Here is a 12,779-nt window from a genome sequence, read left to right as displayed (position 1 = left end):
CGAGGAAGCAAACTGTGTTGTTTGATGCAGTTGAGTACTGGTTGTGTGATGCTGAGGTGTAAGTTTTGATCGAAAAGTGTTTGTTCGTGGTAACTATGCACCGTGGGGTATGAATTTGGGGGTATATGCTCCATGAGCGTGCGTGGCTGCGTGTGCGGTTTTGCTGACACTGAGGCTCTGTTCGGTAATGGTCCGCTCTGGGAATCTGTGGAGAGGATAAATGGCAACTCCACCATTTTGACCTACAGCTCCGCCTACTCCGCTCTGGGAGCTGTGGAGCGGAGTGACGCCGAACAGCCCCTGAGATCTGGTTCTGGCTGGCAGGTCGATTTGCCTCTTTCGTTTTGTCCTATAATAGAGTGGTGTGATTTTTGTTGCAATTTTGGGAAACGGGTTGTACAAGGGAGTCTAAAGCTGTGGTGCCACCGGAGTGAAATTGGAGCTGGTACTGTTCATATTTTCTTGGATCCACAGTGGGAGTGGTGACCGGTTATGGAACATAAAAGAATCTATATATGGGCAAAAAGAATTCACTTGTTCGGATTTGTTTGGTCGGTGATGTGACATCTTTGGTTGTGTGTTACAGATTTGGTACTTTTGATATATGCTTCTCTAAATTGGTGATCGTTGTTCCCGTGCACTGACCTTGTAGCCTTATTACAATGACTTCCTCACTCCGACGAGAGGAATGATGACGGCGGGCCTTCGCCACATGGTTGTAATTTTTGTTATTTTCGTTGTCTCGCTGCCATGATAGATGATAATTGAATTGGCAGTTTTCTTATTTGGAAAAGGCTATATTCTCCGGACATGCATTAATAACCTCCAAAGAGTAGAGTCAATTGTGAAAAAAAAAACCCCTCCAAAGAGTCTGATTTGGCTTGCACGGTTGTGGCACCCAACTTGAAGAGACTGAGTAGATCATGTTGCATCGCTAACGCCTCAACCATCCCTGCTTTGGCAACAAGAGGTAAAAACTTCATTTATTATTATTAAAAATAGGACTTGCAACAGCCTTCAGTGAATTTACTGATGATGTAACCAAGACCTACTCAATAGATAATCTCAAATTAAAAAACTGAGTATAAGAAGGCAATTTCTATATATCGCTCTGTGCCACAAGGTATCAACATTTCGTGCAGGAAAAGGCCAATTATAGGCCTGTCGGAATCTGGTTTTGGAACCTTTCTAGAAGGTTTTGGTCCGGTCTTTTTTTTCCTGTTGTTTTATTTATCACAAATTACAAAAACTGTTTGATTTTTTTTAGAAAAAATGATTTATAAAAATGGAATTTCAAAAGGTACGGTTCTAAAAAATGTTCATGTTTTAGAAAAGCAATCAAAAATTTAAAATATGTTCACATTTCTCTAAAAATGTTTGTGTTTTCCCAAAACAATGTTCACAAATATCTTTATGAAAAGCATAACATTTTTTGATTTTTTTACATTTTCCCGTAATTTTTGTTCACGTTTTCCAAAACTATATTCTTACTTTTTATGTTGAAACAAACAAATCGAATTGAAACATGAGCATACTATTTTTTTTAAAAAAAACTAGAAATTAACTGAAGTGAAGCGCTGAACTCTACAAAGTGGGTCAGTCCATGAACGAACGGGCCCATGCGTCACCCCACTAAAAAATCATTTCTTCCAGAAAAAAGAGTTTGATAGCTTTTGGGGTGAAAAAAGAGGAAAATATACTTTCCACCCTCAAATCCACTTCAATAGTCATGCCCGTGTCAAAAACCATGTGATTTGGACCCTGAAGTTAATAAATCCGGTTTTAGCCCTTGAGTGGTTTTGCATCATATCGATAGTGTTTTTGGCTGTAATGAGGCTAACTGAGCTATCAATGTCATGATGACGTGCCATTGAATGGTTAGGGATAAAATTTCCTCATTTGCGCGACGGACCCTAGCTCTTGAACCCCCTTGTTTACATGGGACCCTAGCAGGCAATCTTCCCACCCCCTGAAGATCCCATCGCCCACAAAACATAGAGTTGTTGGGATCTAACACGGCAGTGCTGGTTCCATTGTCGTGTGAAGGCGCCTCGATGGATTTTGTTGAGCGTGATGAATCCTTGTCGGATGTGAGCTTGGGGAAATCGTCTGCTAGGGTTCCAGGGAGACAGAGGAACTCGAGAGCTAGGGTTCGTCTTGCAAACAGGGAAATTTCATCCCAAACCATTTAGTGACACATCATCGTACGGTTCATAATTCAATCAGACTTGTTACAACCAAAACCCGCTGTTGCAAAACCACTCAAAGGCTACATTTACCCTTTTTTCGTTAATTATGGCTCTATTGAAGTGGATTCGGGGTTAAATGTATACTTTTACGAAATCACTAGTTGGAGGGTACCCGTTACAAAGAACACTCTCATCTTCTCTTATGGTGATGAATGGCTCATTGCATGTGTAGCACTTGTCGCAACCTGAGAGTTTCGTGTTTTTTTATAAATGTATTATCTCTTAAACCGCACACCCAAATCATTTTCATCGTTGTGTTTCTCACGTCAAGATCCTCTAAGATAGATCCCATGTTAATAGGTTTGGACGCCCCCCCCCCCCCCCCAATGGAAACAAAGAAACGAAAAAAACAAAAAACAGAAGCTCGAAAAACGGAAATACAATTGTACTTTTCACTTTTCGTGAACCATTTCCGAGAAGGATAGTTGTGCTTCTCACAGAAGCACAAGTATGCTTTTTTACTTTTCAAAAAAGCAAAGTTGTGATTTCTGTGCTTCCCGAAAGTGAAAAGCATGTTTGCGCTTCACTGTGAAGCACAACTTTGCTTTTCACACGGAGTGCTTCACACGATAAAAAAGAAAAATAAAGTATTTTCCCACAAAAACCTAGGAAAAACAAGCAGAATCCACCCCCAAACCAAAAAAATTCCAAAATGCATGCAGAAATGAATAAAAAAAGACGTCCCCGCAGGTGTGCCAAGCGCGCAACATCTGACGGCGGCCGGGTGCACCATTTGTCAACGCAGAAGCGTCCCAAGTGACCCCTAGAGGTCCTCGCGAAGGGGTACCCTCCAGTTAGTCGCTAGAGCTATGTATCACCCATTTGCGAGGTGAAGTTCAATCTCGCCTCTCGTGAGCGCTCTACTGGTCCGACCCTTTACTGTAGGACAAGTTTTTTCTGTTTCTCATGTTAGGCACAATTTTGTTCTCATTTTTTTTCTTTTCTTTGTTTTTGTCAGTTTTCTTTCTTCTTTCCAGTTTTCATTTGTTTATTTAAAAAAAAATTCAACACGTGTCTACTCTTCTTTACACACAATGTACATTTATTATACACGCTTAACATTTTTCAAAAATACATTTTCCCCAATATATGCCTTGGTGTCTACTTTTTTCATGTACATTGTACATTTTTCCTACACACCAAGAACATTCTTTTATACCAGTTTAACATTTTTATACATAATTAACATTTTTTCTATGTTTTGATGTCTACTTTTTTCATGAATGTTTTACATTTCGATGTTTTCATATCCGTTGTACATTTTGTCGTATACATTAGGAACATTTTCTGTAGATGTTTAACATTTTTTAAATACATGGTTAACCTTTTTTTATAATATCACGTGCATTTTTTCGAAACACCTGAACATATTTTTATTACTATATGTTTTATAAAATTGTTCACATTTTTGAACGTTTTCATTATTTTTTTAATTTCCTGAACTTAACTGAAAATTTAAGTTTTTGTAGGTAATATTGAAAATTTAAGTAGTATATAAAACAAAAAAGATAAAACTCGCCGAGCAGTATGTGGGTCGGCCCATTTACCAGGCTCCCCAAAGGTGTGAGTTGCTGCTTCCTCGAAGAAGTCTCCCCCGGTGAAAAAATCGCCGAACAGCGGTCGGATTTGCTAAAAAAAAAAACAAAAGTTAGTCGGTCGTCGTGAAAAAAACAAGTCGTCAAAAGAGCAGGTTGGGCCTTGTCCGCCCAAGCAGCCCGCGACGCTAGCCTAGGGTTCTCGTCGTCCGTCTCCCACAAACCAGAGTCCCTCCCACTCAATCTCCCTCTCCCACCCTTCACCACCCCCATCCGGCGGCGGCGGCCCAACTCCGTCAACCACCGCCTGGCTCTGCCGACCAGCGTCCTCCCCCCTCCGGTGGATCGGCGGCGAGCTTTCTGAAGCCAATATGGTGAGTAGCTCAGGCTTTTGAGCCAGGTCCTGAAGCCGGCATGGTTGATTTGATGCTCGTTTGTTGTACAGCTGTTCTTCTCCTACTTCAAGGAGCTCGTCGGGAAGGAGGTTACGGTGGAGCTCAAGAACGACCTGGCCATCCGCGGCACGCTCCACTCGGTGGATCAGTACCTCAACATCAAGCTCGAGAACACTCGGGTCGTCGACCAGGACAAGTATCCCCACATGGTATGATCATCTTCATCCGGCCTATGCCAGTGCGTAATTAGTCAATGCCTATAAGCTGCCTGCTGTTTTAGTAGAGCGCTGTATGGATCGCTTGATTCCCTAGATGAAGACTAACCCAATATCTTGTTGCTTAGGTGATTGTTTTTGTGTCATACTCTTGTTATAGGCTGCAAGGTGTGTTCGTTGACTTAGGAAACAGTGTAGTGGTGGTTCCTGTTGGGATCGTAGACTTGTGATTCCAGATTTTTGTTGCAATGGTTAAGGTTTATCTTGGAAGTAAATACCAAAAGAGTAGCTTTAAGCAAGCAATCTAATTGTAAGTTATATACCAGTGATGGTTGCTCTGCGTCATTCAACTTCCTAGCAGTCTACCTTAATATCATTAGTTAGAGCTCAATTCAGGGGTGTTGTCTAACTGGATGGTATCCACGCTTCCTGAAAAACATACAATTTTAGTCTAAAGCTCTAAAGACATGGTAGAAATAAAAAGTAAGGCATCACGCGTGCGACCTGATTATATTCTGTATATTCTATATGTTGATTCAGTTAAAGTCTTAAACGAGTGTTTCTAGTGGGTCTCTGTTATGTTTCACATACCTCATATGTTGATTCAGTTAAGTTTTAAACTAGTGCCTCTAGTGTTAACCAGACATGGTTAGCTCGTGCTGTACCAAAAAATCTGGTAGAACTCGTTTGATCTTGGTACGTTAAGCTTCTTGTAATAATAATGCCAGGTAATTTCATAAGGTTAAGATTCTAGCCGCATACATGCAACAAATTTTGTAGATTGGTAATGAGTGCTTCACCTGGTTTATAACATGTTATAGAAGGTGTTGTTACTACCTGCACAGGAAATGTTGGTCCCTTAATCCCAGTACACGTTACACATGTAACAATCTGAACAGTTGGAATTGAATTGTTGTGTGAACCTTGTGGTTTAAAAGCTAACATTGTGCTGGAATCAATGTTTGTAAGGCGAGGCGAGGCGCTAAAACGTAAGGCGAGGCGACGCCTTAGACACATACATATACAATATATGGCAAACAATTAGGAGATTTAACAACTAGCATTAACATAATAAACTGTACATACATATGTGTTTAAGGAATTGCGCATCTCTATCCTAATCTCCATGGATGCCTCAGGACACTTATCCACATCACTAGAACCCCCAGAAAGGTGCTGCTTCAGCCTTCTCACTCCATCATGGACTATCTTGCCACACAGTGTACACTGGAGTAAATCTTTCCTCTCTAAATCTGGCCAGAACCCATACTTCCAAGCTGGATCGTCGGATGTAGCTCTTCTCCTAGGATCGTTGAATAGATCATAAGCATTACCGGCCACAGGATCCATGAGGACACCTGGCTACTGCAGCAACACTGAGAGAAGGCCCAATCAGCCGTGAAATAAAAAGAGAGAAGAGCCAAATCACTAGAGCAACCGGATCAAACATGGGGAAGGGGAGAAGAGGTGCTGGGGCTGCTGCCTTGTGGATGGAGAAGCAGATTTGGGAGGAAATGGATGAAGAGAAGGAACAGGCAAGCAGCCAAGCACATCTAGCTACACTGCACGGAGAAACAGAGTATTGGAGGGGTGGAATAAAAGCAGAGAAGGGCAGGTGAGAAGCGAGACTAGAATGGGAGCCACACCTTGCTGTTGCGCCAGAGGAGGAGGGGGAGCTGAGCCCGGAGAGGAGAGGCACAGATCGGAGCCGTGGAGGACCGCCGCCAAAGGTCAGAGAGGAGAAAAGGAATCCCTCTCACGTGGATTGGACGATTTGTTCGATCCTCTCTCCCGCCCTCCGCCTGGTACCTGTTTGCGGTTGCGCGTGGGCCCAATCTTTCCCGCGAAAGTTTCCCGCTTGGGCCACTCTTCCCCGCGTGGGAGCAGCCAATGGCATCTGATCTGGCCCAAGGCACAACCTTGCATGCCTAGGAAGACGATTCATATACCCTATGGTCTAAAGTGAATGCTTTACGAAGCTGTCTAGGCCAGGCTCGACGCCTTGCCATCAGAGGGCGCCCCTTACAGACGCCTTAAAAACAATGGCTGGAATAACCTTTTCGCCATACAACCAAATGGGCGATGCATGCCATTTTGGATAGCATATAATGCACTGATCTAGTATTGTAGATATGTAGTTCTCCTTTTGGGCAGGTAAGTTGAACTAACGATATTCCGTGCAGGTATTTCAGAGTGGATACCCTTTTGAACTTCTCTCATTGGTATGGGCGCTATGCCGCACCGCTTGCCTCCGAGCGTCTCTCTGGTTGCTTCAGTGTTCCTTGTATTGGTAGAACACGGTCAGCCACATACACAAGAACAAAAGCCTAGGCAACACAAGAACAAAGAAACCGAAGGATTCCAACCAACAAACGCAGAGAAATAACAACAAAATCGTAAGACACCGCCCCTAATAAAGTGACAGACGGCACCATGCTCCCCAACGCAAGAAGAACACATAGCATGTGCGTGCCATCGCAACAACCACAGCCCAAAGATCCATTAAATCAAAACGGAAACAGGTTGACCAAAACCCATCGACCAAACATCCCATCAACATTGAATCTTAGGATTCCGAATGACAGGACCTCTCCTCATTGTCTATCCCCAAACCAAACCAAAACTAAAAGAAGGATCACAACAAAAGGGAAAATAAAGGATGGTCAATGAGCTAATCGAAATGCAGTCACACGACATGAAGTAGTTCCTACACATACTCGCTGGACTCGCAACATATTCTGGTGGCCTCGGTAATGTGGAACCCAACCTTGGGCTCCATGATGTCGACACTGAACTTGGCCTTCTTCCTCCTTCATCCTTGTCAAGTTGAACTATCTGCGCCTATACCACCAACATCAGCACCCACGAGGCCAAGGAATCATTCATCCGTTGTGGCGGCATTACACCGGTTTAGAGTGTCAACGGTGAATAGAAGGTGGTGAACTCGGCGAGCTTGAAGGCCATGCTGAAACAGTCGAGGTCCAACACGGAGGAGCGGACGACGTCTACACTCTGCCCAATCTTGTTGATGCAATAGGTCGAGGTTCAACACGGAGGAGCGGACGACGTCTACACTCTGCCCAATCTCGTTGATGCAATAGGTGCGGAACAACATGGACTTGAAGGGAAGCTAGAACAGAAAGATAGAGCGACACAACAGTCCAATGAACCGACGCCACATTCTCCTGTCGCAAGTAGCAAAGTGACCCTTCTCGTCTCTCCTAAGGACCCCAATTAAGCAAACACATGTGCAACCGACACACACCGCCGAAAAGGGCAACTAAGTGACACGGGAGATCATACCAGGCTAGGTGTAACAAGTGTCCGGTAGGGGTGGGAAGAAAAACCGTGAACCCAAAACTGGATCGAGAAAACCAAGACCAAAGTTGAAAAAGGTTACCAATGTTCAAAACCGAACTTAGCTCATTGGACTGAGATATTGCATCAAGGCCTAGCAAACTAAGCCGAATAGGCAATAGCCCATCTACCAACTACACCTATGTAACCTTACATCCGCCGAAACGTACGCAACCCCCAATCCTAGTGCGTTCCATTCTTAACCGTAGCGCGGCCACCTCCGTTCTCCTACCTCGCATAGTCCCAGCAACCGCCAGTGTCCATGACTTGTACGCGGCTGTGGCCATGGCTCCTTCTGTCCTTCATGGCCGAATGTTGTGCCTGGATCTCCTAACGCACAGTGTCCAGTCGTTCACATGGCTTCACATGGCTTCCATGCGCGATGGCCATGGCTCCTTCATGGCCGATGATAGCATTCATAGCACTCGCATAGCGGCCGGCGGCTCGCCTGCAATGATTTCTGGCATTTCCTTCCTCCTACCATTCTTGCCAGTGCTTGATTTCTGCTTGTATGTTCCATCGTGTCTTGCTTATTAAGATTTGACTCCTGATTTGTTCCACCCAGAAAATAGCGGTCCTCTTCAGTCATGACTGAGGGCTGAACCGAGTTCTAGGTGCAAAAATCAATTGGTTTTGCATTTGTGGAGTAACCGACCAGTCATCACATATACGAAGGAACCAAATTTCTTTATTAATTGAAGAACCGAACTGATCGATTTGGTTAGACCAAACGCCTAGTCTAACCGACATCCCATGCAGTGACAAAAAGTAAATCCCATGTAGTGACCAAAGGGACCCACTGAGTGACCAAGTCAAAGTCTTGGGGCAAAATCTCAAATTGTACACCTTAATTGATTGTGAGAGCTTAACCCCTAGGTAGCTTATAGTGAATAAAAGGACGAGTGCATAATACATGGGGTATTCCCAAAGGTGAAGCTAGTATCATATAGTGTAATGTTTTGTTGGCCGTGATAGTTGCCTGTATAAAAGATATCTTTCATGTCCGTGTTTGGTCAACAAACCATGTATGTTACGCCACTCTTGTCATACTCGGCCGGTCAATTAGTATATCTGGAAAACACTCGGATGCATCTGTTCGTCGCTACTATGCAAACTAGTAAAGTAGTACTAACATTGATCTCATTTGCACACGCTAATCTGACAATTCCTGTTGGCAGCTATCGGTGCGGAACTGCTTCATCAGGGGATCTGTGGTGCGTTACGTACTGCTTCCGCAGGACGGGGTTGACATCGACATCCTCCATGACGCTACCAGGAGGGAGGCACGGGGCGGCTGATTGATATAGTTTATTCTCTTTTCTCGTCCGTGGGATAATTCTAATCTGATTTGTGGAACTGGAACATGTATGGACTGACATCGGCATTGCTTAACTCCACTCGTGGTACACTTGCAGTGCAAATTATCCAATGTTACATATGTCAATGTGCTATTATCAAAGAGCAACAACCAAGCATTGCCATGCTATACTGCTGGTGTTGATGCGAATTTCGATTGACGTCATTAGATCAGGTCCTTTGTTTTTTTGAGATTTTTCAGGCCCCGTTTGGAACACCGAACATTCCCCTCCGACTAATGAAAACTGTGGCCTCTGTGACAATCCCCGAAATTTCCTGAGACTCGAGCTTTGTTGTTGCGTGTTTTCCCATGGTTGCTTGGGCAATGCTGCTAATAAGTGCTAACATTGTTGGCATGTACTGGCATGCTGCTGACTGAGTGGTCAAAGATGGATGAGTAGAGTGCATGGTTTGGTTGGGAATCAGGTTGAGTGCGACCTGTACTTAAAGCGAAGCACAAACACTGCTGGAAGCAAAAGATGGGCATTTCAACCTTTTACAGTTGGTGATGAGATGATGCCACCATCCCTCGATTCGTGTGTCTGTCTGTGTAAGATCTTGGGTAGTAATTTAATTTGGGTCGATGAGGCCGAGGCTGGCAAACCTTCGTCGGTCCAAACTGTAGTCGAACGCACAACCACTTTGTTCATTCCACATGACTGAGACAAACCTGTAGGAAAAATAGCCAGACCCAAAGAACCTGATGTGGGACACCACCTTCCACATGCCTCACGACGGCACATAGAAGTATCATCAGGATACCATCATGTCGCCATCGCCGAACAACAACAGCAGCAGCAGCAGCAGCAGCAACAACAACAACAACAACAATAACAACAAAGCCTTTAGTCCCAAACAAGTTGGGGTAGGCTAGAGGTGAAACCCATAAGATCTCGCGACCAGCTCATGACTCTGGCACATGGACAACAAGCTTCCACGCACCCATGTCCATAGCCAGTACTTTGGTGATACTCCAATCCTTCAGGTCTCTCTTAACGAACTTCTCCCATGTCAAATCCGGTCTACCCCGACTCCGCACGCTTTAGCCGTCCGTTATGCACCGGAGCTTCTAGAGCCCGCGCTGAATATGCCCAAACCATCTCAGACGATGTTGGACAAGCTTCTCTTCAATTGGTGCTACCCCAACTCTATCTCGTATACCATCATTCCAGACTCGATCATTCCTTGTGTGGCCACACATCCATCTCAACATACGCATCTCCGCCACACCTAATTTTTGAACATGTCACCTTTTAGTCGGCCGACACTCAACGCCATACAACATTGCAGGCCGAACCACCATCCCGTAGAACTTGCCTTTTAGCTTTTGTGTCACTCTCTTGTCACACAGAATGCCAGAAGTTTGGCGCCACTTCATCCATCTGGCTTTGATTCGATAGTTCACATCTTCATCAATACCCCCATCCTCCTGCAACATTGACCCCAAATATCGAAAGTTGTCCTTCTGAGGCACCACCTGCCCATCAAGGCTAATCTCCTCCTCACACCTAGTAGTACTGAAACCGCACATCACGTACTCGGTTTTAGTTCTACTAAGCCTAAACCCTTTCGATTCCAAGGTTTGTCTTCATAACTCTAACTTCCTATTTACCTCCGTCCGACTACTGTCAACTAGCACCACATCATCCGCAAAGAGCATACACCATGGTATATATCCTTGTATATCCCTTGTGACCTCATCCATCGCCAAGGCAAAAAGATAAGGGCTCAAAGCTGACCCCTGATGCAGTCCTATCTTAATCGAGAAGTCATCAGTGTCGACATCACTTGTTCGAACACTTGTCACAACATTATCGTACATGTCCTTAATGAGGGCAATGTACTTTGCTGGGACTTTGTGTTTCTCCAAGGCCCACCACATGACATTCTGCTGTATCTTATCATAGGCCTTCTCCAAGTTAATGAATGCCATATGAGAATCCTTCTTTTGCTCCTTGTATCTCTCCATAAGTTGTCATACCAAGAAAATGGCTTCCATGGTTGACCTCCCAGGCATGAAACCAAACTGACTTTTGGTCACGCTTGTCATTCTTCTTAAGCGGTGCTCAATGACTCTCTCCCATAGCTTCATTGTATGGCTCATCAACTTAATTCCACGTTAATTAGTACAACTCTGAACACCCCCTTGTTCTTGAAGATTGGTACTAATATACTCCGTCTCCATTCTTCCGGCTTGTTTGCCCGAAAAATGAGGTTGAAAAGCTTGGTTAGCCATACTATCGCTATGTCCTTGAGGCCTTTCCACACCTCAATGGGGATACAATCAGGGCCCATCGCCTTGCCTCCTTTCATCCTTTTTAAAGCCTCCTTGACCTCAGACTCCTGGATTCACCACACAAAATGCATGTTGGTTTCATCAAAGTAGTCATCTAGTTCAATGGTAGAACTCTCATTCTCCCCATTGAACAGCTTGTCAAAGTACTCCCGCCATCTGTGCTTAATCTCCTCGTCCTTCACCAGGAGTTGATCTGCTCCGTCCTTGATGCATTTGACTTGGCCAATATCCCTCATCTGCCTCTCTCGAATCTTGGCCATCTTATAGATGTCCCTTTCGCCTTTCTTCGTGCCTAACCGTTAGTAGAGGTCCTCATACGCAGCTTGCTTTGCGGCCTTTTTCGCCATCTTGTACTTCTCTATGTTATCTGCACTTCTATCCAGGTATGGGTGTCTGAAACATCTTTCTTCTCTTTAATCGCCTTCTGGACATCATCATTCCACCACCAGGTATCCTTATCTTCGCTTCTCCTTCTGCTGGACATTCCAAACTCCTCCGAGGCCACCTTACGAATGCAAGTCGCCATCTTCATCTACACATTGTCCGCATCCCCTCCTTCCTCCCAAGGGCCCTCCTTAGTGACCCTCTCCTTGAACGCTAGAGCTACCTCTCCCTTGAGCTTCCACCACTTCATTCTAGCGACTCTGGCATGCTTATCCTGTTGGACACGAATCCGAAAGCGAAAGTCAGCAACCACCAACTTATGCTGAGGGACAATACTCTCTCCAGGTATCACCTTACAATCTGGGCAAGCACACCTATCTTCTCTTCTCGAGAGGATGAAATCAATCTGGCTAGGGTGTTGGCCACTACTAAAAGTCACTAAATGTGATTCTCTCTTTCTAAAGACGGTGTTACTACAATCATGTCGTAGGCTAGATCAAAGCTTAAGACATCTTCTCCTTCTTGATTGCTGATGCCATAGCCAAAGCCCCCATGCACCCCTTAAAAACCCGTGTTAGAAGTACCCACGTGGCCATTGAGGTCTCCTCCTATGAAGAGCTTCTCGCCAATCGGTACACTCCTAACCATGTCCTCCAGGCCTTCCCAGAACTCCCTCTTGGTGTTCTCATTGTGGCCTACTTGCGGGACATACATGCCGATAACATTGAGAACTAAGTCCCCAACCACCAGCTTGACCAGGATAATCCGGTCCCCATGTCTCTTGACGTCTACCACTCCATACTTGAGGCTCTTGTTGATCAAGATGCGTACGCCATTTCTGTTTGCAGCCGTTCTTGTGTACACAACTCGCAACCAATATCCTCCACCTCCTTCGCCTTCTAAACAGAAACAAACCCCAAAATTTATTCCCGGCCCTCCCCGTCACCATAGCAATAAATGCAGAGAAAGGGTCGGACACATCGGAAAGTAGT

At 44.8% G+C, this 12,779-nt stretch overlaps 1 protein-coding gene across 1 annotated transcript; it reads left to right on the top strand.

The window, feature by feature from the left end:
• Positions 1–3,941: 3,941 nt before the first annotated feature.
• LOC123160113 (sm-like protein LSM2) lies at positions 3,942–9,252 on the top strand. The gene is made up of 3 exons (XM_044577933.1): positions 3,942–4,158; positions 4,230–4,388; positions 8,930–9,252. Exons 1-3 carry the CDS (start codon positions 4,156–4,158, stop codon positions 9,047–9,049), a joined length of 282 nt encoding a protein of 93 aa, XP_044433868.1. The 5' UTR covers positions 3,942–4,155; the 3' UTR covers positions 9,050–9,252.
• The last annotated feature ends 3,527 nt before the right edge of the window (positions 9,253–12,779 follow it).

The sequence above is a fragment of the Triticum aestivum genome, chromosome 7B, assembly GCF_018294505.1.
Source record: "Triticum aestivum cultivar Chinese Spring chromosome 7B, IWGSC CS RefSeq v2.1, whole genome shotgun sequence".
In the NCBI taxonomy this organism is placed as follows: domain Eukaryota; kingdom Viridiplantae; phylum Streptophyta; class Magnoliopsida; order Poales; family Poaceae; genus Triticum; species Triticum aestivum.
This window is presented reverse-complemented; position numbering and strand designations above follow the sequence as displayed.

Coding starts and splice junctions, on each gene's coding strand:
- LOC123160113 (XM_044577933.1), top strand. Junction 4,389..8,929: donor AGGACAAGTATCCCCACATG/GTATGATCATCT, acceptor TCCTGTTGGCAG/CTATCGGTGCGGAACTGCTT.